The sequence below is a fragment of the Chanodichthys erythropterus genome, chromosome 19 (assembly GCF_024489055.1).
Source record: "Chanodichthys erythropterus isolate Z2021 chromosome 19, ASM2448905v1, whole genome shotgun sequence".
Lineage (NCBI taxonomy): Eukaryota > Metazoa > Chordata > Actinopteri > Cypriniformes > Xenocyprididae > Chanodichthys > Chanodichthys erythropterus.
This window is the reverse complement of record NC_090239.1, coordinates 1,593,944-1,620,651: the sequence shown is the minus strand read 5'-3', so window position 1 is coordinate 1,620,651 and position 26,708 is coordinate 1,593,944. Positions and strand designations below refer to the sequence as shown.

Below are 26,708 nucleotides of genomic sequence, written 5' to 3'. Positions count from 1 at the left end.
ATTAAACAAAAGGCGCAGCTTGCACAATTTATCATCCTTGATTGTCTCGTTAAGATGACGCTGAAGTGCATTCCAAAAGAACAGTTTTTTTTACCCTTACACCCTTCATCCCTTCGAAGCTCTCACTCTGGAGGGTAAACCCTCTGAAGGGATTAGGGCATAGGGATGAGCCCTTCCGAATGGAACGCAGGGTTATTTTGTACGCGCAGGTCGCACATGCGTATTTAAAGGTGCAATATGTAATATTTTCTGTCCGCTAGATGTCGCTAGAGGCCTATTCAAAACAAAGGCGTAGCTTGATGATGGCAAGTTTGAGTGTGGAATCTTGGGACACATGGTCTCCACCTCAACGGCCAGTGGAAAATAATCCGGATAGGGCTCGGGAAGAAATCATGTTCATGGATGCGATTATTAACGTTACTGTAGTGTGAAGCAGAGCAGGAGCGAGTGTTGTGGAGCTGAACGAGGAGCTGGAGCGATTGATCAACACACGCCTCATGAGCAGCGGGACTTTTATTATGACACAGTCACCGGCGCCGGCGCCGCTTTTCCGGTCATGAGTATGAGGAAACGCAGCTCTGTTTATCATATTAGATACATTTGAGAGTGTTGAAAATGATGTTATAACGTTACTCTGTGCGTTCGCTCGGCGGCTGCTGTGAGACACTGTTACACACTGCAGTAAAATAGATCCATTTAATATCATGTTAAATGCTGGATGGCTTGTGTTGATAAATGACATGCAATTAATTTTAAAACGTATAGTATCATGGAAAAAATGCTGTATTACTGTTACTAAAAATAAAGCTGCATCTGATTATGCTATGTTAGCTACTTCACAAAATAGTGTTTTTCTCAGAGGCGTGGTAAAACATGGTACTCGCAAAAAAAATTAAGAAAATTAGATTTAAACAATAAAACTAAACGTGTTGAGCTATATAACAATAATTAGTTTTCTGTCTATAAATATATCAAAATAGTCGTCTATTAAAACATGTAAATATTGGTGTTTCCATGGTTTCTACAAAATAAAACCGGAAACCGAGGGTAACGCGGGTATGACGCCATTGACAGGCGACTCGTCACACGTCCCAGAGCCTTGGTTAAAATTGCAATTTTCTCATGATTTACAAATAGTTGCAAACATTTGGGATATTGTAAGTACTCAAGTAAACAAACTATATAACACTGGCCTAGTGATTTTTGGATATTTTACTACAAAAATCTTACATTACAACTCAAATTAAGTATACTTTGGGATCAATCCGGCAGTGCACATACTCTTCTGATGGCGAAATTCACATCATGCGCGCTGTACGTGTAAAAAGTGAAGTGTACTTTGGACTTAAGACTAAAACCAAAGAAATTTTGTTACTTGAAATAAAAAAAACATGAAATGAAATGAAATAAAAATAATAAAAATGAGATAAATATATTTATAACAAAAAAAAAAAGAAAATCACAAAATTTTAACTAACATTTAAATGAAATGGAAAATATAAAAATTAAAAAAAACATATATATATATGCATATATACACAAACACACATATATTAGTGCTGTCAAATCAATTAATTGCATCTAACATAAAATATATACACACACACACACACACACACACATATATATACTTTCATGCTAGATGTGGTTAATCATCGATTTGACAGCACTGATATATGTATACATATATGCAAGTTTAAAAACCACAGTAAAGAGACAGATCAACCCACAATCATGTGCAGATTCACAAACAAACTGTTTTTCCAAAAGCACAAAGTTTTATTTTTCACGCTGTGATCAGCAGTGAGTCGAGGGGATTGCTGACGCTCTTGAGATTTCTGCGTCCCAGAAGATCTGAGTCATGAGTCGACCCTTGACCTCTGACGCATTTGGAGGACCTGTTCAAAAATCAGACAACTTACCTTCAAATCATGTCATACTGTGAGTCAATCTAAATCTGATTAGTCAAGATCTCTAGCGAGAGATGACCGTGAACGATCAGATCTGCTTCATTTACTCGTGTCCTGTGTGCTTTCTTAATATCTCACATATAAAGACACGCTCAACTTAATGAGGTTTGATCAAATATCAAACAAGCTGTGAATGACAGTCATACTTTTGAAATAAAGTGGAGATAATTCAGAGACAGATTCATAGTGTCACTTACAGTAATACACTCCTGTCTTGATTAAACTCATGATCTCATCTGCGCTGAAAGCATCAGTGCATTTATAATGAGCCGCTAATTACATCCTGGCAAACAACCATTTTTAGCTGAACTATTTCCAAATATGTGAACTATTATACTGCATTTATTCATTAGCATAAATCTCAGCTCTTCTCCAGCAAGAGGAGAATCTGAGCTCAAATCTCATTAACTTACAAATGAGCATCTCTGTGAGAGCGTGTCGACTGTGAACGCGTCTCTCTCTCTCTTCATCCTCTCAGGAGACTCTCTGGCTCTGATGAAGACATTGTGCTGACCTTTAACACACACACACACACACACAAGCCTGAGAAAGCAGCTCACACCCATGAGAGAGACTGAAAGAGAAGCATTTTGGGTCCAAATTCAGCTTTAACTCGTGGCTCTGCCTGCATGCTAAGTGTGTGTGGGTTTATTTCTCTGCAGAGACTCCCTTTACTTTATATAAAGACACGTTTAACTGTAGACTTTCAGTGTTGTCGAGCAAATTGCTACATTAAGAATGTTTTATATATTATATTATTTATTATATGCTTAGTTTATATACTATATATATACACATATATGTTTATATAGATAATAAACATCGATCAGGCATAATGACCTTATGACCTTAAAACCCACTAACAGGTGCCGTGATGAAGAGATGATCAGTGTTATTCACTTCACCTGTCATAATGTTACGCCTGATCACATATTTCTTTTGAATAAAACATCATATTAACCTGAAGAGTGACACATTTTCTCTTTCTGGACTGACTTGATGTTTCTTCATTCCATTTTAGAGCATCTCAGAGCAAACAGCTTTATTTTAACCTTATAGCGCCACCTGCTGGACACTGACTGACAGCACTGCAAAACAAACAAGACTTCAACAGAAGACGTTTAACAGTGGTCCACTCGGGGCCTCAAGATGACTGACATTTTGAATAGTAATCTCACCAACTTTTGAATCAACACTAGAGCGCCACCACCAGTTTAAAATGATTATAACTTTTGAACAATTTGTTCTAGAAAAATGAAACTCAAAAATGATTAACTGGAGCCATTTCACTTTAGCAAAAGACACAGAGCAAGCTTGTGATAACTTTAAAACTTCAATAATACAGACAATTAACAAGTTTACAAAAATTAAACAAAAGAGGCAGAATACAAAAATTAATTTACCGTGGCTCACAGATGAATTATGGCAACTTATGAAAAAACGGGATGCAGCATTAAAAAGAGCTATAAAATCTAAATTAACTACAGACCATCTGATATACAAAAGCTTACGAAATAAAGTTATATCACAGATAAGAAAGACTAAGGCAAATTATTTTTTAGACCATATTCAACAAGCACACGGGAATACTCAAAAGTTGTGGAAAACAATTGATACATTAATGGGTAAAGATCAATATCAAAATGAAAAGATAGAGTTGACAATAAATGGAGAAATCCTAAAGGATAATGTAGATGTAGCAAATAGTTTTAACTGTTATTTTATTATGTTTAGAACTACAATGAAAATTTAATGTCAGTGATATTCCAGAAAACTTAGCCAATAATCAACAAGGTCTTAAATTTGACTGCATTAATGAACTGAAAGCACATCAAATCATCTCAAGTCAAGTCACCTTCATTTATATAGCGCTTTTTACAATGCAGATTGTGTCAAAGCAGCTTTACATTGATAATTGGAATATAATTTTTCCTTTTAAAGAATAGTGTCAATGCAGGCAGATCAAAAGCACTGTTGAATAAATGTCAAGGATACTGTTGAATATCAAATGTCAAGTCAAATTAAATTAAATTAGGGCTGCACGATTAATTGTATTTTATCACGATATCTGCTTCTCTCGATTGATTTTAAATAATCGTCACGATTTTGGCCCGCTCTATGAAAATGAACATAATTTGGAAATATTGGAAGTAATATTAGGAATTTCGCTGTTTTATCTTTTTATCTCTTTTCATAATGTTGATCAGCTAGAAATTATTTTTCTTTGCTTTACGAATTTGCCGGGCAATTTGAATCTGGTTTGTCTTATTGCAAACGAATTGTGTTGCTTTAAAATCTAATGTGAATACATATTACAAAGCGCTCACCAAAACCATGTTTTGTATTGATTTACCATCTAACGAAGTTATCATAGTTGGTTAAATTTAAGTCTTTGTGCCACCTACAGGCCTTTCGGGTGAAGTGTAGGTTGGTAAAGAACTTGCAAAATAGCCATAGTTACATTACTCTTTTGATAGAATAAACATGATTAATAATCTCCTCTCTGTCTAATTCAAAGGCAAAAGATAACTGGGGAGTTAACACAAGGTGCGTCCCAATTCGCGTACTTGTGCACTATTCTATGACGTTTTTAAGTACAAATAGTGCAGTAGTGCGTTCACACAGAAAATTCCAAAAAGAAAAAGTACACTTTAAATACCCGGATGATGCATTAAATTAACGGAAAAAACGAAGTGTGGAATGTTGGACACTTCATGCACTCAACTGTTGCAGCTTTAATTACGTAGTGGAGGGGAAGTGAGGATCGGACTCCATTGTGAAATGACAAAATAACCTTATACAATTCACACACTACATGTGCACTAGTACATAGTGTATAAGTGCATAGTGTATAGTGCGTCATTTGGGACGCAACTACATTCTTTTTAAAACAGCATAAGGACTGTCTCACGTACCCAATTACCTGCATTATTAATCAATCTTTATTGGACAGCGTGTTTCCCTCAGCCTTTAAAACAGCGATAGTAATACCTATATATAAAGGTGGAGAGAAGAAAGAGATCAGCAACTATCGGCCGATAAGCATTCTGCCAGCTGCCTCGAAAGTAATTGAACAACTTGTGGCACATCTCAACAGTAAAAAACTCCTGCACCCAATGCAATTTGGGTTCAGGAGCGATTACTCGACAGAGGAGGCTTGTTGCTATCTCATAGAAACCATGAAGTATTGTTATCAAAGCTTACAAAATTCAATCTCTCTGACATTGCATTAAAATGGTTACAATCATACATTTCCGAAAGAAAACAATGTGTTCGTATTGATGATAAATTATCAACTTTGAGACCTTGTACAGTAGGAGTTCTGCAGGGTTCAATTTTGGGACCATTGCTACTTTGCCTGTATATCAATGACTTACCAACAATTTGCGAAGATGTAGAGATATAAATGTATGCCGATGACACGGTCATATATACCCATGGCTGATAAGCTCTCATTAGCACTTGATAAAATTGCTCAATGGCTACAAAACTCATGCCTGACACTAAATACTAAAAAAAACAGTGACAATGTATTTCAGTAAGAAACAAATTTGTGGCCCTCAGCTTAGTATATCAGGGCAAACTATTAATAATGTCAAGGAAGTCAAGTATTTGGGAATGTATTTAGACTCAACCTTGTCCTTCAATAAACATGTTAAACATCTAAGTAATTTAGTATTGCCAATTTTAGACATATTTGAAACTCTCTAAACATAGAGGCTTCAAAGGTATTTCTCCATGCCATGATTTTTTCACATTTACAATATTGTCTTACCTGCTGGTCACAGGCTGCTAAAACATTACGAAAGAAACTGGAAAGACTTTTTAAACATTCTTTAAAAGTATTTGACAAAAGATCATTGAATTACCATCATTGTAATATATTAAATAGATATAAATTGTTAAATTTTGTTCATATGATCTATTATTCTGAAATGCGACTGTTGTTTAAAATCTTGCGTAACACCGCTGCCCGTCCATTAAGAGAATTTTTTCAGTTTCGTTCGGATCAAATGACTAGAATATCCCGTTCATCTGTAAATTCCAATCTGATCATCCCTCTTAAACACAGTGCAATGGGACAATCTTCTTTCTCATTTACTGCGGCAAAAAAGTGGAACTCGCTACCGGTTGAGCTTAAAACATGTCCCAACTACCACACTTTCTCATATGGTTTAAAACAATGGTTATTGAGCAAACAGACATGTCAACATTAACATTAATGTCTATATTAACATTTATCAAATAAGAGCTGGACTATATTGTTAGATTTTTAACTCTATATTTTAGTGGCTAGTGTTATTGATGAATTGAAATTGTGTATTTTTATTGGGGAGTCTTACTGATGAAATTAATTTGACTGCTGTTGTTATTGCTGAACTGAAGTGCTCATGATAATTCTAGAGGGTATTGGTTTTATGAAATTTGTGTATGCTACATTTTTTTTTTAGAGAAATTGTTTATCTAGTGACCTGCCCAAGGACTACAGATGGATATTAGCTAATAGCTAAATCTGGTACAGAGCATCTTCTCTCTGCTTGAGATTAATGTTTTTCTGTGCATTGTCCTTGATAAATAAATAAATAAAATAAAAATAAAATAAAATTAGTTCAGAGTCTGTATCTCAGCCAAACTTTGATTAATCTAAATAAAACTCGGTAGGCTTCATCAACCCCATGATCTGAAGGTCCATGCCAAAGTTGGAAACAGCACCACCTATGGGTCATGAGATGCTAAAAATGGCTATTTTTGCTAATAACTTTTGAACAGTTTGTCAGAAAGTCGTGATTTATGGATTCCTCGAGTCATGCCAAATCCGTGGATATGGATTGGCAAAGTCATAATCATTTGTCATTAAAATATGACAAAACAAGCATGAAAATCAGCTAAAAATAACTTATTTTAATCCTCTCAAAAAGAACCAGGACATGTGTTTAATGAATATACATGTCTATGTCAAACTCTAAAATATTTTATGGCACAGAAATCAAGTAAAATGTGTATATATATATATATATATATATATATATATATATATATATATATATATATATATATATATATATATATATATATAATATTATATTATATATATGCATGGATATATGTATAGTGTGTTTTTTTTACACTAATGCCGTTCCAAATCCCTGACTTTCTTTCTTCATATAATGAAAGCACTGAGTAAACAGGAGCAGTTAAAACTCCAGAATGGATCCAAAAAACACTGTTAAAGTAAAAAAAACACACACTTACTGTGATACTTTTTTTTTTTTCATGATACTTTGATGAATAAAAACACTGGGAAAAGGCCCAAAAATATTGATGACATCATTCTGCACTCCATTTTTTTTCTCCATTGAAATGCTCTTATTCATATTTACAATGCATGACAACAATAAATGATTCTCAATCAATAATTTGGAGCCATTTATAAGTCTTTCAGTATGTGAGTGTGTAACCGTCCCATCATGAGAACGTGACGTGTCCCACAGAGGAATAGTATCCCGTGCCGTCAGTGGAGAACCTCTGAGAGATCTGCACCGAGTTCAGCTCAAACGCTCCGAAATAAAACTCTCCGAACATCTGCAGAGAGACACAGAGAATCTTCATTTAGAAGCCAGTTATTATTCAGGGTGAAATTCATAAATATTTGCATGAAAGGATCAGAAACAAAATGATCTGAACATTAATTACATAAACACAGAACTCATGTGTGCTGTGTGTTCTTTCACGTTTGCGTTTCTGCTCTAAAATGTGATGAAACTATTACAGAAGATGTATTAAATAACTTCATTCCATATTTTTTTTTTAGCCAACATTCACAGGAGTTGTTTTCCCATTTAACGGAACATCAGTTCTGAGAAAAAACAGGCGTAGTTGTTTCTGGACAGAACAGCCTGAGTGTGTTTGTGAGAGAGAAGTGTTTACAAAATAATGTGCTGTTCCGCTGACTGCCAACAGGAGGCGACAGACACAGTTAAAGTAACCACACTTGTGTTTTTGTTTTTACAGCTATCATGCAATACCATGTTAATGTGGACACATGATGTTTTTTTACATGCACTATGGTAAGTAACAGCATGGATTATCACATTAAATACAATTAATGATGAAAATAAGTGTAATATGAGTATAATTATCATTCAGTACTGTGATGTTATCAAGATGCCATCACTGTATCATGCTATTGTCAGAGTTTTTGTAATGGCGGATGCATTTACTGCGAATAAATGCATTTACTGCGAATAAATGCATTTACTGTGAATAAATGCATTTACTGTGAATAAATGTTGCTCATCAGTGTGAATGTTGGTGTAATACTCAAATAAATCATTCTATCTCATATCCTCCCATGTTGAAATCATGTATCCTGTCTGGACTGATAAGACTTTGTATTGCATGTGAACTAAAAGTACTATTCAAATGTTTGAGGTCAGTATGATCAAAAAATCAAAAATACAGTAAAAATAGTTAAATATTTTTACAATTCAAATCAGCTGTTTTCTCTGTGAATATATAGTAAAATATAATTTATATCCAGTTATCAAAGCTGAATTTTCAGCATCATTACTCCAGTCTTCAGTGTCACATGATGCTTCAGAAATCATTCTAATATGCTGATTTGCTGCTCAAGAAACATTTTTTATTAATATCAGTGTTGAAAAAAGTTGTGCTGCTTCATATTTTTGTGGAAACTGTCAAAAATTGTATTTTTCAGGATTCTTTGATGAACAGAAAATTCAAAAGAACAGCATTTATTTGAAATAGAATCTTCAAAATTATAAATGTTTCTTTTGAACTTTTGATTTGTGCTAAAGAAAATGTTGTTGGACCTGGGCCAATCTGAAGACCTGAGATCACATTTCTCACCTGTAAGATGTTTCTTGCATTAAAAGCTTCTCGATCTTTATTATTCGGTCTTCCTGAAGCTCCTTTATCCTCCGCTGAGAGAAACACAGAACAGGTCAGAGATTAAGAGCGTTCTCACACCTGAATAGTTTGTTTCAGAACCTGCTGCATTTTCTCCCTTAGTTCGAATCGTTTATGCATATATGAACACGGCTGTCTTCCAGAGGAAACTCTGACCAATAAGAGGACAGTTTATCCTCTTGCATAAATACTTTTGGTACGCTTTGAAATATTGCCTCGTGAAAGCGAACTGAATGAGTTCATGGAAAGATGCAAGTATTAGACAACTGTTTTTACGACAGAAATGTTCAGCGACCGACAGTAGTGGACTTTATCTAGTGATGCAAACTACACAACTTTTTATGAAATTTCGCCGTTTTGATTTGAAAATGCGATCATGATCCATGAATTATTTGATTAATATGATATGATTAATATAATGAGACGAGAAACGTTTGCGTTTTCGACATTAGACGTGTGTGCACATTTTAAAATAAAATATTATTTGCAAATAGAATTTTAATTGATTACAATTTAAATTGATTACTACAATTATTAGATCCCTTTTAATACTTTAATTATTTAATTCCTCTATTATTAGGCGTCAAGCCAAAAATAAAATAGTTAGTTTTCCACTCTTCCGCTCTTCAGTCTATGGCAGCCCATAGAAATGTATGGTAAAAAGTTATGAAATTTGGCACACAGATAGAAGACAGTCTGAAATGTTACCATAATAAATTTGGAGTCTCTACCTCAAACCCTCTAGCGCCACCAACAGTTCAAAGATTCACTCATTTATGCTCATAACTTTTGACACGCAAGTCTTAGAAACAAATTTGCTGATTCGAATGCACCATATGACGTAATTTCCATCATGGAATTTTTTCGCCATTTTGAATTTTTCCGGAAATAAAAAATGACTTTTTCGATCTCCTCCTAAAACGTTTGTTCAATTTTCACGAAATTTGGTATGTAGCATTTACTCAAACTCCAGGCAAAAACTTATTAAAAGATTTTTGATCGGCCAATAGTTTCTCATATAGCGCGTCAACAAATTTGACAGCAATCAACAATGGATTTTGATGCTGTATTTTTATGATTTGCTGTAACAATATCCAATTTTTTGTTTGGTCGGCCATTTCGAATTTTGTCATAAAATGTTGTGTTTTAAAAACGTATGAATGTAACGGTGTGATTCATCGAGGCCATGCTCCGAGAGGACCAGTAAAGTTTTAGGTCAGCGCCCCCTAGTGGTCAAAAGATATGAAATTTATGAAAATGCTTATAACATATGAAAAATTCAACATATTGTCTTTTAACTTACATAATTAGATTTGCTGGCTGATGCCGAGCCCTACGATACCAAATTTGCCATATTCTACCATACTCACTGTCCGCCATATAGAATTTTTTTCAAAATATGTCTGATTTGTACGAAATTTGGTATGTAGCATCTACAGACACTCAAGACAAAAAGTTATTAAAAGATTTTTGATCGGCCAATCATTTCTCGTATAGCGCGTCAACGAATTTGACGGCAAGCATGCAAAAATGGATTTGATGCTGTATTTTCGCAATGATTTGGTGTAACAATATCCAATTTTCTTTGGTCGGCCGTTTTGAATTTTGTCATAAAATGTTGTGTTTCACAAACGCATAAACGTATCTTTACGAAACTCGGTATGAACCATTGAGACCATCCTCTGAAGACCTGTAAAGTTTTAGGTCAGCGCCCCCTAGTGGTCAAGAGATAATGAAATTTATGAAAATGGTTCTAACATATAAAAAAAAATTTCAACATATTGTCATTTAACTTACATAATTAGATTTGCTGGCTGATGCCGAGTCCTACGATACCAAATTTGCCATATTCTACCATACTCACTGTCCGCCATATAGAATTTTATTAAAAATTTGTCCGATTTGTGCAAAATTTGGTATGTAGCATCTACAGACACTCAAGACAAAAAGTTATTAAAAGATTTTTGATCGGCCAATCGTTTATCATATAGCGCGTCAACGAATTTGGCAGCAAGCACGCAAAAATGGATTTGATGCTGTATTTTCGCAATGATTTGGTGTAACAATTTCCAAATTTTTTTGGTCGGCCGTTTTGAATTTTGTCATAAAATGTTGTGTTTTACAAACGCATGAATGAAACGTTACGAGACTCTGTATGATTCATTGCGGCCATGCTCCGAGAGCACCAGTAATGTGTTAGGTCAGCGCCCCCTAGTGGTCAAAAGATATGAAATTTATGAAAATGCTTATAACATATTGTCTTTTAACTATTTAACTTACATAATTAGATTTGTTGGCTGATGCAAAGTCCTACGATACCAAATTTGCCTTATTCTACCATACTTACTGTCCGCCATATAGAATTTTTTTCAAAACCTACTTTTTCTAACAAAATTTGTTCGAAATTTGGTATGTAGCATCTACAAACAATCATGACAAAAAGATTTTTGATACTTTTTATACGGCAAGCATGCCAAAATGGATATGCGGCTGTATATTTGCAAAAGTTTTGTGTATTGACACGAAACTTGGTACATGTCATCACAAGCATGACTTGAGGGTGCATGCAGAGTTTCGTCATAGCGCCACCTACTGCTCAGAAGTTATAAACCATGATATTATGTTATAAGTGCTTTAACTGATGTAATTAGCTTTATCCTAACCTCATGATCCACAAATATTTCCTTTTCTGCCCTTCAGATTGACCCCGTAATTGCTGCTTGCAGCTATATTAATTATTATTATTATTATTATTATTTATTAAGTAATAAATCCCCCCCACCCAAGCACGAAAGTGAAACTCCGCCTATGATGCATCGTTGTAACAAATTAAGTCCCTGTTTCAGAACAAAGCAAACAATCTACAGCTCTGAAAACACAAACACTCATAATGAGAAGTGATCAACATGTTTATACGCAGGCCGTGGTGTTCAGGGCACTGAAGAACATTACTCAGCTGGCAAACTGAAAACAGCACACGACTGCCTGATGTCAACATGGACACAACAACAACAGTCAAAACTGTTGACCAGTGGACACTGATCACTGACACAAACTCTGGCCTCCCGCCACAGACGCAGCTGAATGAGAGCTTTGTGTGATGGAGATGAAGACATTCGGACAAACAATCCCGTTAGTCTCGCTGCGGCTGCTGTTTACGTCATTCCAGGCGATCCACCTGGTTAGTGTGATTGGATCGGCTTGATTCAGTAAATGTGATCAAGATCATATTAGCTATTGGAGACGTATTTATGGCAGGATTGACGGTGGTCTTATTTTAAACTGATCTGAGATCTGATCGTGATTGTTTATGTATGTCTCACCTGACGGATCTTTCCGGAAGAGCGTGTTCATTATGGTGCCGTGAATCTTCACTCTGTCCCGCTCTCGTTCCATCAGACCGACTGAAGCAAAACACTCCACAAGCCTGTCTGCGATCTGCTGGAGCCTACACACACACACACACACACACACACACACACACACACACACACACACACACACACACACACACACACACACACACACACACACAACGTGGGTTGTCAAGTTTTATTGGGACTTTCCATTGATTTTTATACTGTATAAACTGTATATTCTCTGACAGGATTCATTTTAGGTTATGAAATGCATCTTACTTGTCAGATCCATCTTGAACAGCAACTTTAGCATACAGAACATCCACCATTGATGGGTCATCATTCATATATTCAATTCCTCTGACTTCTACAGGAAGTGGTTTTGCTTGGGTTATCTCTCTGCAGAGACAAGCCACTATGACGTCTCAGAACAAAGCGCTAGAAGAGACTGATGTGCGGTATGTAACATTCTTCTGAAGATGTGTGATACTGTGCATCAGACAGACCTGATAACGCTGTGACACTGCTGAAGCAGCTCGTTTGCACGCGTCACTTCCTGTTCATTCAGCAGGGCCAGAGTGCCGATGGTCAGGTGGAGTTTAGCTGGGTTCTGAAAAATACTCACATCCACTCCTGAGTCCTGCAGACGACATATTAATACTTTAACTAAAATTTAAATCTATTAAACTTTTCATTTATGGCTTTTAATCATGGTGTACTAATGAATCATTCATAATAAGACCAGGAACAGATAAAACAGATAGAGGGAATTTTGCTGTAGCCTTATTATATAACATTAAATTATATTTTATATTAACCTGATTATATTGTACTTTTATATTAACCTTATTAATATTACATGATATTAAATATAATATAATATAATATAATATAATATAATATAATATAATATAATATAATATAATATAATATAATATAATATAATATAATATAATATAATATAATATTATTGTGTATACTACTGGTAACTAGTAATATAACATAATACAAAATTCTATTAATATTATATTAAATTCTTGAATTAACTAAATTAAATTAAAATGATATTAATATTATATATTAACATTTTATTACCCTTATAATTTAATATAAAATACAATGCATTATATTTCATATCAACCTACCTTATTATATCATATTTTAAAATTAACCTTATTATATAAAATAATTTCAACTTAAAAAAAAAAAATATATATATATATATATATATATATATATATATATATATATATATATATATATATATATATATTAAAAATATGGTTAGTATTAAATTATAAGGCTAATATAATATTATAATATTATTTAATGTAATATAATAAGGTTACAGCAAAATTCACTAATATAATATATTATATATTAACCTTACAAACATTCTATTACACAATATTTTTATATAAATGTTATATTCAATTCTTGAATTATTATATTATGTGTACATTATATTACCTTTATAATAATATAATGTAATATATGTACTGCATTATATTTTATATTAACCTTATTATTTTGTATTTTTATATTATCCTTATTATATTAAATTATATTAACCTTAATATAATATAATATAATAAACCTTACAAAATTATAGTACATAATCTATTTTATATAAATATTACATTACATTTTTGAATTAACTAAATTAAATTAATATTACAATTCTTGAATTATTATATTATATGTATATTATATTACCCTTATAATATAATATAAAACAATATAATGCATTCATTTTATATATTATTTTAATATTAAATTCTAGCATTTACTACTGGAAATAAGACCAGGAACAAGAAATTAGAAAATAATAGAGTAAATTTAGCTGTATCCTAATACATATTATATCCTTATTATATTAAATTAACTTAACTGATAATATAATAGTTATATTAATATTATATTAAATTATTGTGTTTATTACTGGTAACAATAAGACCAGGAAAAGAAATTTAAAAATGTGAATTTTGCTGTAACCTTATAATATATAATATGATATATGATATGATATAATGTAATGTAATATAATATATATTCTTGAATTAACTACTGGCAACTATTAGAAAGTAATAAAGTCGACTCTGATTGTTTGTTTACTTTAAAAGTACATTCTGTCCATTCAGACTCTCTCACCTGCCCACATTGTTCCAACACCTCCTCTCGAAAGCGCAGAAAGCCGTCCTGCACCTGAGGATGATTTAGTGCAAACGACAGGAAGTGCGTGAACGGCTGCTTCCTCCGAAAGCTGTCGATCAAAACCTCAATGCGGGTTACAGCAGAGGCGACTGCAGCCCTGTGTGCACCTGTGACCACTGAACACAAGACAACACAAACACACACAGAAGTACATTTCCATAAACCCACAGCGCAACCACAGGAACATACAGTACTCACCGCTGCACACAAGAACACGCTGCCGCCAGAACATCCTGCTACTGGAACATTCTGAACGACTTTATTTTTATGCAGGCACATTTTTAGTTGCACAACGCATCATTACATTTCACTATGAAACATGCCAAGCATCTCTGAGCGGCAAACTACTGTAGATGTTTTATTTCTCAAGATCATGTGGGTGATGTTTGCACATGCAAACCTCTCAGACATGATTCTAGTGTGTTCTGGGTGAGCATTATGAGTGGTTTTCAATGCAATAATGCAGGTTTGCTAGAGTGTTCTACATTAACATTTACATTCATGCATTTGGCGGATGCTTTTATGCATTTCCTGGCAATCTGAGATATGATTTATGACTGCAAAAATGCTGTCACATTAACACTTCAGTGGTCAAATCTCAGTTTCTTACCGATCTGTCCTTCCACGCCTTGTTTCGGGATGCTGATCGAAGTTTTTGTGTCCGATTCCAGTCGTTTACGAGTCTCTCCCTTCTTACCGATAATATATCTGTAAAAACACAAGAATATTGCTGAGATCGGACCAGAAATTTTTAAACTGCAATGAAACTGAAGCCTGTTTTCATTATGAAATAAAAAATAAAAATGGTAATATTTTTAATCTCTTTTAAACACAGAATTGTGAGATATTTGCTGTGCATACTTATACTATGTCCTTATAGTATATACTGTCTTTGTGAAGAAAAGTGCATACTTTTGAGCGTGTAGCGGAAGAGTAGGGAAGCTTTGGGACAAACTACGTCTCCATATTTTAGTTACAAGCATCCTGTCACCCTTTTAAACAGCCCCGTCAATCATTTTGTCACAGTTTAAATCCTCCACATTCAATTTCCTTCCATATCAGAGTGAAATGCATAGACCTATTTTGTGTTTGCAAGCAGTGATGATGTTTTTTTTGTGGCCGGAGCCGACCTGGTGGCAGAAAATTTAAGTTCTGCATTGGAAGCCACGGAATAAAAAAGTTAATTTAGAGTTAATATCTCACAATTCTGACATTTTTCTCACAAATCTGAGTTTATATCTCACGATTCTTAGAAGGAAAAACAGAATATACTCGTTATTCTGTCTTTTTTCCTCAGAATTGCACGTTTATATTCCGTAACTCTGACTTTTTTCCGCTTGGAATTGTGATATAAACTCACAATTGCGAGTTATAAAGTCCGAACTGGGAGATATTAACATGCAAATGCAAGAAATAAGTCAGAATTATGAAACAAAAATGCTTTAGGCTATGTTTAAAAGTTATGTATGTAAAATGTAAATATTATTTTATGCTGTAATTGCTAGCCTATGTATGTATGTTCCCTATGAACTGCTTATGGTTTACGTCAAATTCATGTTTTAATAGTAGATTAATCATCACAGGATTCATCAGTCTGTGACTTGCAACATAAATATCTGCGTTTTGCTTCAAAGAGTATTTTCAATGTCGAAAATGCATTCCGATTCTGACATCCAGAGGCGCAACAAAACATTTTTCTCTTATTCTGTGTATTTTGCACATTTTCCTCCACTTGTTACCAGTATTTTTCATGACCAAATGTATCTTTATAAAAGCTCAGTGTTGTTGCAGATGAAATATAAAGTGGATAGCATCAATCATGAGTCTAATCCCTTTATCCACACCTCTTTGCTTAATCGTACATCTGCCATGTTTGTAGTTTTTAGCACTTTTTATTCATCTAATCGATGGGCTGTTAGATTGTGCGTGGATCTGCACTTTGGATTCTAACCTGAAAAACGAATACTATTAATACTACTAAACATTAATGCTACTGAGGACGGATAGTATGCAAATTTGAATGCAGTAATGGGCTATACGCACGGTTACTTCCTGGTTGTGGTTAAGCCAGCTCGGGCGTTTCCGGTGAACTGTTAGATGTTCATTCTGTAGTCGCTGTACATCGACACAAAACCATCAATGGTTGACTTTTTAATGTTTTCATATTTTAATGCAGTTATTACATTTACCTAATTTGCCAATAAACCAGTTTTATTGATTGCAATAAAGATTAAAAACGCTGTGTCTGTAATTAGACACACACGCATTTTCTTCCAGCACTTCAAATGTTATTTTTAATGTGACGACCACAAACATTACTTGTTCATGCATCTGAGATTGTCCTCATTGTAAAACCGAATGTTTAAAAATGTAGGAAATTCAACATTTGATAGAAAACACTTATTTAAAAATAAAAAAGACAATAATTAGCACTTTAACCAGCAGGTGGCGGCAAAGTAGCATTATTTGCGCATATATCAGCCATTTCCTCTAATCGTTTTTCACTTCGTTTTTTTGTGACTAAATATTAAACATAAAATAACTAGGTTTAAAAATACATTTTATCAATGTGAAGTATGAAATACTCAGAAAATCTGATGAAAAACAATAACTTTTCTTGTGAATGAATGACAGAAAGCGAGCGCCGCTCTCTCTTTATAATCACAGCAGCTGTCAGTCAATGATTTCAGCACATTTTATTCAATTAATCTAACTAAAGTGCACAATAAATATTTCATTTTTGAAGCTTTTTTTCACATAAAAGTGTGAAAACTGATGGTGGAATTGAATTTAGTCGAGGAGGAACATTGAGGAACGTCTTTATTTATTTATTTTTGTATGCCGTCTTACGTTTGAATAACTAAATTAATGCTGTGCCTGACTATTTAAGTGACTATATTCTGATTATAAACTAAGTATGACTCTACTGATGCTCGACACACCAGCACATGACTCTCACCGGAAGTTTTCCAGCTGGCTTACATTACTGCGGAAGTTCTAAAGAACGCTCCGTGCATATAGTCCATTAACTCGGAATTGCAAGAAATAAAACAGATAAAAAGTTGCAACTACCTATTTTATTCCTAAGTGAAAATAGGCTTCTAAAAGTCTAAGGGCCCTGTTTTAACGATCTAAGCACTTAGGGCGTATCCGAATCCACTTCTGCTAGTTTAACGACAGGAAAAATGGGTTGTACCTAGTCTCCTAATGAGTCATGGGTATGTTTTCAGTTGCCTCATCATAGCAACGTGCCAACAATGCATCTGAACACACCTCATTTTCACACCATAGGTGCACAGATTGGCACGAGTGCATTTGCTATTTAAACAACGTGGCGCTGGATGTGAAAATGATAAATGCATCAGGCTGAAACTAGCAAAAACACTTGTGCTGCGTGTGTGATCGGACCCAATGAGTGATCTCTAGAGCCTATACTCACTTATAAAGCACACTTGGCACGTCTATGGCACAGCGGAAGCCTTTCTCTGTCTGCTCGATGTCGTGAGCGTCACAAGGCTCGTCCAGGCACTGCTCAGCATCTGTGGAAGAACATAATATCAATATATGATGACAAACACATGACACGCAATTTAAAAAAAGGCACATACCTGCTCCTGAATATGAATAATCATCCTCTTCTTCATAAGGACATTCCTCCTGGACTGGATTTTTTCTGTAAATTCTTCCGTTGATGTTAATGAGAAGCGGCCGTAAGATGTCCATCACGCACAAACTGCTGGATGAGAGAGATGAAGAGAAGGAGCTCATGTGGCATACATGATCAGCTGGATTAATTATTAGAGATTTCACTCCATTGTTAGTTTTTCAAAAAATAATCTAGAGAAAAAATAACGGACACGGTCTCAACTTGCAAAAGTTATCCATTTATTAAAGGGTTAATTCACCCAAAAATGAAAATAATGTAATTTATTACATGCCGTTCCACACCCGTAAGACCTTCGTTCATCTTCGGCACACAAATTAAGATATTTTGATGAAATCCGATGGCTCCGTGAGGCCTTCATAGGGAGTAATGTCACTTCCTCTGTCAAGAGGAATCCATAAAGTTTCTAAAAACACATCTAAATCAGTTCATGTGAGTACAGTGGTTCAATATTAATATTATAAAGACACGAGAATATTTTTGGTGCGCCAAAAAAACAAAATAACGACTTATATAGTGATGGCCGATTTCAAAACACTGCTTCAGGAAGCTTCGGAGCGTTATGAATCAGCGGTTCAGAGCGCCAAAGTCACGTGATTTCAGCAGTTTGGCGGTTTGACACGTGATCCGAACCGCTGATTCGACACGCTGATTCATAACGCTCCGAAGCTTCCTGAAGCAGTGTTTTGAAATCGACCATCACTAAATAAGTCGTTATTTTGTTTTTTTGGCGCTCCAAAAATATTCTCGTGGCTTTATAATATTAATATTGAACCACTGTACTCACATGAACTGATTTAAATATGTTTTTAGTGCATTAATGGATCTTGAGAGAGGAAATGTCATGCTGGCTATGCAGGCCTCACTGAGCCAGTGGATTTCATCAAAAATATCTTAATTTGTGCTCCGAAGGTTTTACGGGTGTGGAACAGCATGAGGGTGAGTAATAAATGACAGAATTTTCATTTTTGGGTGAACTAACCCTTTAAGCAATGTTTCAGTCCCCAAATAAATTTTGATAACTTTTGCAAGTTGGGATAGAGTGTGGGATTTTGTTTTCTAGTTCATTGCATTGGATATATAATATAATATAATATTATTATATATAATATAATATTATATATATATATATATATATATATATATATATATATATATATATATATATATATATATATATATATATATAAAACAAAGATAAATAAATTACACAATTCATCATAATATTTGACAGCTCAATTTTAGTTAGGTAAAATCCTGCATATTTTATGAAAATACATTTTTTTTTACGTGTCAATTAATTTCTTTTTTTTTTTAATAATTCTGTTTCCTCAAATTAAATATATATATTAATTCGTAAATATTTAAATTTCCCACTAAAACTTAAGCTAACATCTTCAAATAATGACGGATTGTGTCAATAGTGAACAGCAACAAATGAACAACAAACCTAGACATAAAGTTGGAGTACAAATTACTAAACAAATTATCAACATTAAATTACTAAAACACACAACTGTGTGATATGTACTTAAAATATACAGCTCACAGGAATATAAATATTGAAATTAAACACAAAGATGTTTTTAAGTGTCGATAATCTTTCTTACTTTATCATATTTAACATATTCTTCAGCTAAAACACTAATTAAAGAAGATGAAAGGAGCTCATTAAAGAACATATACTTGCTTGAATGAAAGATTAATTTTTAAATGATTAATATTTCTACCTTTGAGCTGTTGTGTTTGCATCAAACTGTGTGCGCAGGCGCAAATTCCACTTCCGCCTTAACGTCACGTCCTCAGCTGAATTTTTTTTTTAGTAATTTATACATTATACATAATAATAATTGTTCAGTGTCGAAAATATAATAGTATAAATACAAATTAAACAATCAAATAAAAAAATATTAATGGACGTTACATCACATTATCCAGTAAACACCGTTACGCCGTGACGTTAGGGGGCGCGCTGACGTCCGTTCACCGTCAAACTGACTGACGTAAACAAACCAACGGAAGGAGCTTCGGGTGATTCAGGTTCTCAAAAAAAATATTACAATATATTTAACTTTATTTTGGTTTATTCTTTCTATCCATTGCTTTTGAAACGGTAATCAAGCTTGAAATAACGATAATGCCGCATGATGTTGTCTGGCGCATGATTATGAATTTTTGAATTCATATGAATTGTATTTTTAGTTAAAATGTCAAAGTTAAAAACAATTAATATATGTGCATGTATTCTGTGCCTTTGTGTGTGTGTATAGTGGTTTTCTATAGGAGTAGTACTAGTAGAATTCATTTGTTTTGAATTATAGTCTTGTATATAAACTAAAAAACTAGTTTTTATTTCACAAACTCATTCTGTATATTAATTTAAGTAAGTTTTATTATTGTACACAATACAACGACATTTAGTGGCAACTCTCAGAGAGCAAGGGGGCATTTAAACATATATAAATATATATATTCAGTGTAGTGCGTGCAACTCTTTTGCTCTGATGTGTTTATAATGTTGTGTTTGTGTCATGTGTGATCTGTCCTGTCCAGATTGTGAATGGCAGCATCTTCATCCTCGTCCTCGGCTGGCGGGGTCAGTGGCAGCTCGGTGACCGGATCCGGTTTCAGCGCTTCTGAGCTCATCCCACCCAGGAAAGTCCTGTACACCTACCCGAAAGGAGCCGGAGAGATGATGGAGGGTGTGTGCTCCGTTATTTCTCAGTTGTTTTGCAGTTCTGAATACTGTTTGTCCTTCTGAATCCGATAAGCCTGTTATATAAACTGTTGTGGAAAGATTTTTACAGTAACAAAACCTCCAGTTAAGGTCCTTCAGTTGTGTTTCTGGGTCATTGGCCCACCCGCCGGTGCAGGACAGGGGTTGTTATGAGGGGTAATTCCTGCCTGTTAGTTAATGAGCTCAGCAGAGGCCTGAAACAAAAGGTGCAGAACTGTGACTCCGTGAACTACAGCCTCTTTGTATGCGTTTGCATGTTTGTCACACAGGATTTTCACAGTGCTGCATATGCATTTGCCTTTTCTCCACAGATGGATCTGATAGATTTCTGTGCGAGTCTGTGTTCAGCTATCAAGTTGCATCCACACTGAAGCAGGTTAAACATGGTGAGTAACACACTTTTTATGGGGCTTAAAAGGGTTTGTTCACCCAAAAATGAAAATAATGTCATTAATTACTCACCCTCATGTCGTTTCACACCCGTGAGACCTTCAGAACACAAATTAAGATATTTTTGATGAAATCCAAGAGGTTTCTGCGCCAAAACGAAACAAAAATACCGACTTTAGTCAACGATCTTCTCTTCCCTGTCATTCTTCTACACTGTTTACGTTGTAAACACAGTGCAGCGCTTCCGGGTTCTACATCATTATTATGATTTATTGCCGAATCAAATTTGTTTCACGATTGATGAATTTTGCAATCTACACTGTTCTTGAACTGAACTGAATCAACACTAAACTGAACTGAGCTGAATAATGACACTGTTGTCTTCAGTAGAGCTGCTTATAGCTGAAATTGAACTCGTTTCATAATGAATTTTGCAACATTGACAGTTTATGAACTGAATTGAATCAACACTAAACTGAATTGATCTGAGTAATGACACTATTGTCTTTTTAGAGCTGCCTTATAACTGAATTGAATTTGTTTCATAATTGATGAATTTTACAACATCGACACTGTTATTGAACTAAACTGAATCAACAATGGACTGAATTGAATCAACATTGAACTGAACTGAATCATCAACATGAACTGAACTGAGCTGAATATTGACACTATTGTTTTTTTAGAGCTGCCTTATTACTGAATTGAATTAGTTTGATAATTGATGAATTTTGCGACATCAACACTATTAAACTGAATTGAATCAATATTGAACTCAATTGAATTGAACATTGAACGCAGTTGAATCAACACTACTGAACTGAATCACCATTGAACTGCATTGAATCAACATAGAACTGAACTGAATTGATCTGAATAACGACACTGTTGTCTTCTGAAGAGCTGCTTTATAACAAATTAATTTAATTTCATAATTGATGAATTTTGCAACATCGACACTGTTATTGAACTAAATTGAATCAACACTGGACTGAATTAAATCAACATAGAACTGAACTGAATCATCAACATGAACTGAACTGAGCCGAATATTGACACTATTGTCTTTTTAAAGCTGCCTTATTACTGAATTGAATTAGATAATTGATGAATTTTGCGACATCAACACTATTAAACTGAATTGAATCAACATTGAACTCAATTGAATTGAACATTAAACGCAGTTGAATCAACATAGAACTGAACTGAATTGATCTGAATAATGACACTGTTGTCTTCTGAAGAGCTGCTTTATAACAAATTAATTTAATTTCATAATTGATACATTTTGCAACATCGACACTGTTATTGAACTGAACTGTATCAACATTGAGCTGAACCGAATCATCACTGAACTGAATTGAGCTGAATAATGACACTATTGTCTCTTTAGAGCTGCCTTAAAACTGAATTGAATTAGTTTATTGATGAATTTTGCAACAACAACAATATTAAAATGAATTGAATCAACACTGTACTGAATTGAATCAACATAGAACTGAACTGAGTCAACACTGAATTGAATCAGCATAGAACTGAACTGAATCAACACTGAACTGAATCGAATCAACATAGAACTGAACTGAATAAAGCTGAATAATGACAATATTTTTAGAGCTGTCTTATAACTGATTTGAATTAGTTTAATAATTCATTCATTTTGCAACAAACTGAATTGAATCAATATTGAACTCAGTTGAATCAACAGTTATTAAACTGAATTGAATCAACATAGAACTCAGTTGTCACTGTACTGAATCGAGCTGGATAATGATATTGTTTTTACTAGCTGCCTTATAACTGAATGGAATTAGTTGAATAATTCACGAATTTTGCAACATCAATTCACTTTAGTGTTGATTCAATTCAGTACAGTGTTGATTCTATTCATTTTAATATTGTTCAATAACTGAATCAAATCAACATAGAACTCAATTGTCCCTGAACTGAACTGAGCTGAATAATGATAATATTGTTTTTAGAGCTGCTTATAGCTGAATTGATTGTTTAATAATTGACTAAATTTGCAACATCGACACTGTAATTGAACTCGAATGACTGTTGTCTTTAGAGCTAAATTTGAAAATCTCATATTTACTGATTCTTTTATTTTCCCATGTATCCCTATAAAGCTGCTTTGAAATGATCTGTACTGTACTGCACTGTATACAGACAGATGGTTGATGTTGGTGCGCTGATCTGGAATCATGTTTCTGACGCTTGTCTCTGATCTCAGATCAGCAGGTGTCGCGGATGGAGCGTTTGGCCGGACTGGTGGAGCAGTTGGAAGCGGATGAGTGGAAATATAAACCCATCGAGCAGCTCCTGGGATTCACAACCTCATAACTGCATTCGTACGCAGATGGATCAGATTTTCTGCTCGTAAACATGTTCATTAGCCCGGTTTTCCCCATCTTAAATGAACTGAAACAAGAGTCATGAATGTTACATGTACTGAAGGTTTATATCATTTTGCACTGGTATCCACTCGCCAACATTTTTTAGAGTTTTTGTGATCATGTGTGTAAATATGCATTGTGTTTTTGGATGAAGCCTTAGTAATACCTTAAAATAACAGAATACATGTACAATAAAAATCTTTTTTAAGCACAATGAATAATGTTGCATGAATTATTTCATTCTGAATATATTGCATATGAGGCTGCTTTGAGAACCTATGATTATACAAATTAGCCCCGCCTCCACTCACTCGTGCTCAGAGATCCACTCGGTCAACTTTACTGTAGTAAACGCTGCACAATGGCAGAAATACTAGTATGATTAGCCTTATCAAACAGCTAATAATGTTAGTTAGCTTATACACTAGCATAGCATACATCTACCCGATTAGCCTGCTAGCTTAGCTTATATTATATTATATTAGGTATGTTTTTTGCTTCCAATCAGGGCTTAATTTGTTCCAGAAATCGAGTCCTTTAGGACTCCGAGTGATCCCATTGGTTCAAAGGACTTTTAATGTGTAGTATTTTTAGCGGCTCATTATAATTCCTGCAAAATCACATTATGATTTATATAATTTAAAACGCGTTAATTACATGGTTAATATAACTGAAGCTATAGGTTGTGAAATCAAGCATTTCTTGTTTTTGCTGGGTTTTTTTTAGTTAGCTTATGCACTAGCATAGCATACATCTATCCGATTAGCCTGCTATCTTAGCTTAGCTTATATTATATTAGGTATGTTTTTTGCTTCCATTCAGGGCTTAATTTGTTCCGGTGTCGTGAGAAATTGAGTCCTTTAGGACCCCGAGTCATCCCATTGGTTCAACGGACTTTTAATGTGTAGTATTTTTAGCGCTTCATTATTAATAAATGTCATTCATGATTCTTGCAAAATCACGTTATGATTTATATAATTTAAAAGGTGTTATAATGACCATTAATGTCTTTTAAATCACATGGTTAAAGTCCCCGTGAACCGGAAGTTGCAAACGACTTTTCTCCTGTGACGTATTTCCAAGTGAAACGGAATATCGAATAGAGGGCAGAGTTTTACCAAAAAATATACACTAACAAGAAGCGACAGTCATTGCAGCACCGGCGCCCAGCAGCAGCCCTGCGCTTCCGCCATTTTGGAGTGAAAGTGAGTCCACTAGTTTCTATGGCAATATCAGCTGCTTTGTTAAAAAACGTACATTAAAGCTGAAATCCAACCTGAATGATGACAACACAGAATAAAATACTATCATCAAATCCATTTTACAGTTTATTTTAAGTTTAAGTCTTCCACTTTTTTCACAAAACCTCTAGAAACCCAGTCAGTTTGGGTTAAAATTCTTTAAAAGGTTTATAAACACTGAATTATTACCAATATATGAAGTTAAATTAAGAACATGCATAAGAAAAATTGGTAATGTTAGACAATAAATAGAATATAAAAGCTTGATTTAGCAGTGTTGTCTAATGCAAAGCAAAAGTGTGAATTATGGGATAACGGACACAGCAATGCATTATGCATTATAAGATCATTATGTTTGTAGCGTGATCCATTAAAACGTACAATATATATTTAATTCTGACCTAGATATTATTGCTATTACTCCACTAGGTCTGAAATATATTGTTCGCTGCAAACATGATGATCTTAAATTATTAATTTACTATTAATAAATGTGTAAAGTTGCATAAAATGGAAATTCTCAATAAAGTAGGCTAACTACGTTACCTCAGATGGATGAATGGTTGGATGGATTCCACAACTGGTAAAATAAAACATATATAAGGCAATACAACATTTACTGTAGGATCATACAATTTACTGGTGACTTAAGTTAATTTAAAAACCTGTTCTATTGCGCTTCTGATTTGGCAGTGAAATTCGCCGATTTTGGGTGCGTAAATGAAGGATTCTACCTGATTAGCCTGCTAGCTAAGCTTAGCTTATATTAGGTATGGTTTTTGCTTCCATTATCGGTTTCCAGTTTTTTATATTATGCAATACATATGGCGTTCATTTTATATTTCCAGCATGTTGTTTGAGCACTCAATGTAATAAACGTCATACAGTAGTGAAATAGGTTATAATTAGTTGACATTTGATAACAACTTTTGATCAGGAGACCAGATTCCTGGGGGGACTCGATTTCTCACCACACCGATCTCCATCTCAGAGTCAGACAGCTGCCTTCTAAACATCAAATCCCTAGAAACGCTTTGAACAACGTCAGTGGAAAAAGGCTTATATTTCATCATAACATCGTAATATTGGCTACATCATATGCATAATTCACCTGCTATATTGCTAAATGATTTTTCATATCAACAGAAACATATACCAGGACTTCTCGCTTTGCAGCATAGTTAATGATATGCTAAAGCCCGCCCACACATTGATGTGATTGGTTACAAGGTAGTTTGTGACGTCAGAAACACCAGCGATTTTAAACCGCGTTTTTGATAATACTTAAAAATGGTGTTGACATGAATTTGCACATTTAAAACACCACATACACAATAAAAAATGCTGCGAACAAAACATTAGTTTTATTTAACCCAACTATTGTTTAAAAATTACTATATGTCTGGCTTTGAACCCAAAATATGTTGGAAATTAAAAGTAGAGGCAACAATAATAATCAAAAGGTGAACGTTTATTAATTAGCAATTTAATAATTGTTTATTGTTTAAGGATTTAACATTTGTATAAACCTTTTTGTATGTATGGAATGTTTGTTTGTATGGAAGTCCATTTACACCACAGAAGAAAAAAAAATCACAATTATGACATAAAAAATCAAAATAATGACATACTAAGTCCAAATTATGACATAAAAAACTAAAATATGTTTAAAAAAAAGGTCAAAATTATATACTAAATTGAAATTATGATTAAAAGTAAAAATTTTGACATAAAAATATGACATAAAAAGTCAAAATTATATTACTAAATTGATATTATGATTTAAAAAGTCATGATTATGACA

General features: G+C 34.0%; 3 protein-coding genes across 12 annotated transcripts in view; 1 reads left to right on the top strand and 2 right to left on the bottom strand.

The window, feature by feature from the left end:
- LOC137007437 (testican-2-like) overlaps positions 1–7,002 on the bottom strand; it is a 67,164-nt gene extending 60,162 nt beyond the window's left edge. For 3 of the 5 annotated variants that reach the window (XM_067368883.1, XM_067368887.1, XM_067368886.1), the window contains exons 1-2: positions 2,384–7,002; positions 1,731–1,898 (exon numbers count right to left, since the gene is read on the bottom strand). The gene's annotated coding sequence lies outside the window, so the exon portion shown is untranslated. The remainder of the gene's footprint in view (positions 1–1,730; positions 1,899–2,383) is intronic. The other 2 variants (XM_067368884.1, XM_067368885.1) reach the window with 2 other exon arrangements.
- A 226-nt stretch (positions 7,003–7,228) lies between these two features.
- On the bottom strand, positions 7,229–25,688 carry ascc1 (activating signal cointegrator 1 complex subunit 1). Of its 5 annotated transcripts, XM_067368876.1 has the most exons (12): positions 25,570–25,688; positions 25,451–25,484; positions 21,337–21,409; positions 18,082–18,206; positions 17,913–18,012; positions 15,084–15,181; positions 14,411–14,589; positions 12,766–12,899; positions 12,539–12,658; positions 12,224–12,348; positions 8,841–8,914; positions 7,229–7,553 (listed from the first exon to the last, which is right to left on the bottom strand). In XM_067368876.1, exons 4-12 carry the CDS (start codon positions 18,194–18,196, stop codon positions 7,437–7,439), a joined length of 1,062 nt encoding a protein of 353 aa, XP_067224977.1. In that variant the 5' UTR covers positions 18,197–18,206; positions 21,337–21,409; positions 25,451–25,484; positions 25,570–25,688; the 3' UTR covers positions 7,229–7,436. The 5 variants fall into 5 exon arrangements, with proteins under 5 accessions (XP_067224977.1, XP_067224979.1, XP_067224978.1 ...); XM_067368878.1 differs by lacking the exons at positions 21,337–21,409; positions 25,451–25,484; positions 25,570–25,688 and adding an exon at positions 19,868–19,950; XM_067368877.1 differs by lacking the exons at positions 21,337–21,409; positions 25,451–25,484; positions 25,570–25,688 and adding an exon at positions 19,868–19,939 and having other exon boundaries at positions 18,082–18,209.
- On the top strand, positions 20,073–23,905 carry anapc16 (anaphase promoting complex subunit 16). 2 transcript variants are annotated; one of them, XM_067368879.1, is made up of 4 exons: positions 20,073–20,177; positions 20,691–20,839; positions 21,186–21,260; positions 23,501–23,904. In XM_067368879.1, exons 2-4 carry the CDS (start codon positions 20,698–20,700, stop codon positions 23,608–23,610), a joined length of 327 nt encoding a protein of 108 aa, XP_067224980.1. In that variant the 5' UTR covers positions 20,073–20,177; positions 20,691–20,697; the 3' UTR covers positions 23,611–23,904. The 2 variants fall into 2 exon arrangements, with proteins under 2 accessions (XP_067224980.1, XP_067224982.1); XM_067368881.1 differs by having other exon boundaries at positions 20,143–20,250; positions 23,501–23,905.
- Positions 25,689–26,708: the final 1,020 nt, after the last annotated feature.

Bases quoted from the DNA above. Each gene is read 5' to 3' on its own strand.
- ascc1 (XM_067368874.1), bottom strand. From the start codon at position 18,241: ATGAGCTCCTTCTCTTCATCTCTCTCATCCAGCAGTTTGTGCGTGATG. The intron at 14,590-15,083 runs GTAAGAAACTGA...TCTTGTGTTCAG, and splicing joins AGGCGTGGAAGGACAGATCG to TGGTCACAGGTGCACACAGG. The intron at 12,659-12,765 runs GTCTGTCTGATG...TTGTCTCTGCAG, and splicing joins CAGTGTCACAGCGTTATCAG to AGAGATAACCCAAGCAAAAC.
- anapc16 (XM_067368881.1), top strand. From the start codon at position 20,698: ATGGCAGCATCTTCATCCTCGTCCTCGGCTGGCGGGGTCAGTGGCAGC. The intron at 20,840-21,185 runs GTGTGTGCTCCG...TTTTCTCCACAG, and splicing joins AGCCGGAGAGATGATGGAGG to ATGGATCTGATAGATTTCTG. The intron at 21,261-23,500 runs GTGAGTAACACA...CTCTGATCTCAG, and splicing joins ACTGAAGCAGGTTAAACATG to ATCAGCAGGTGTCGCGGATG.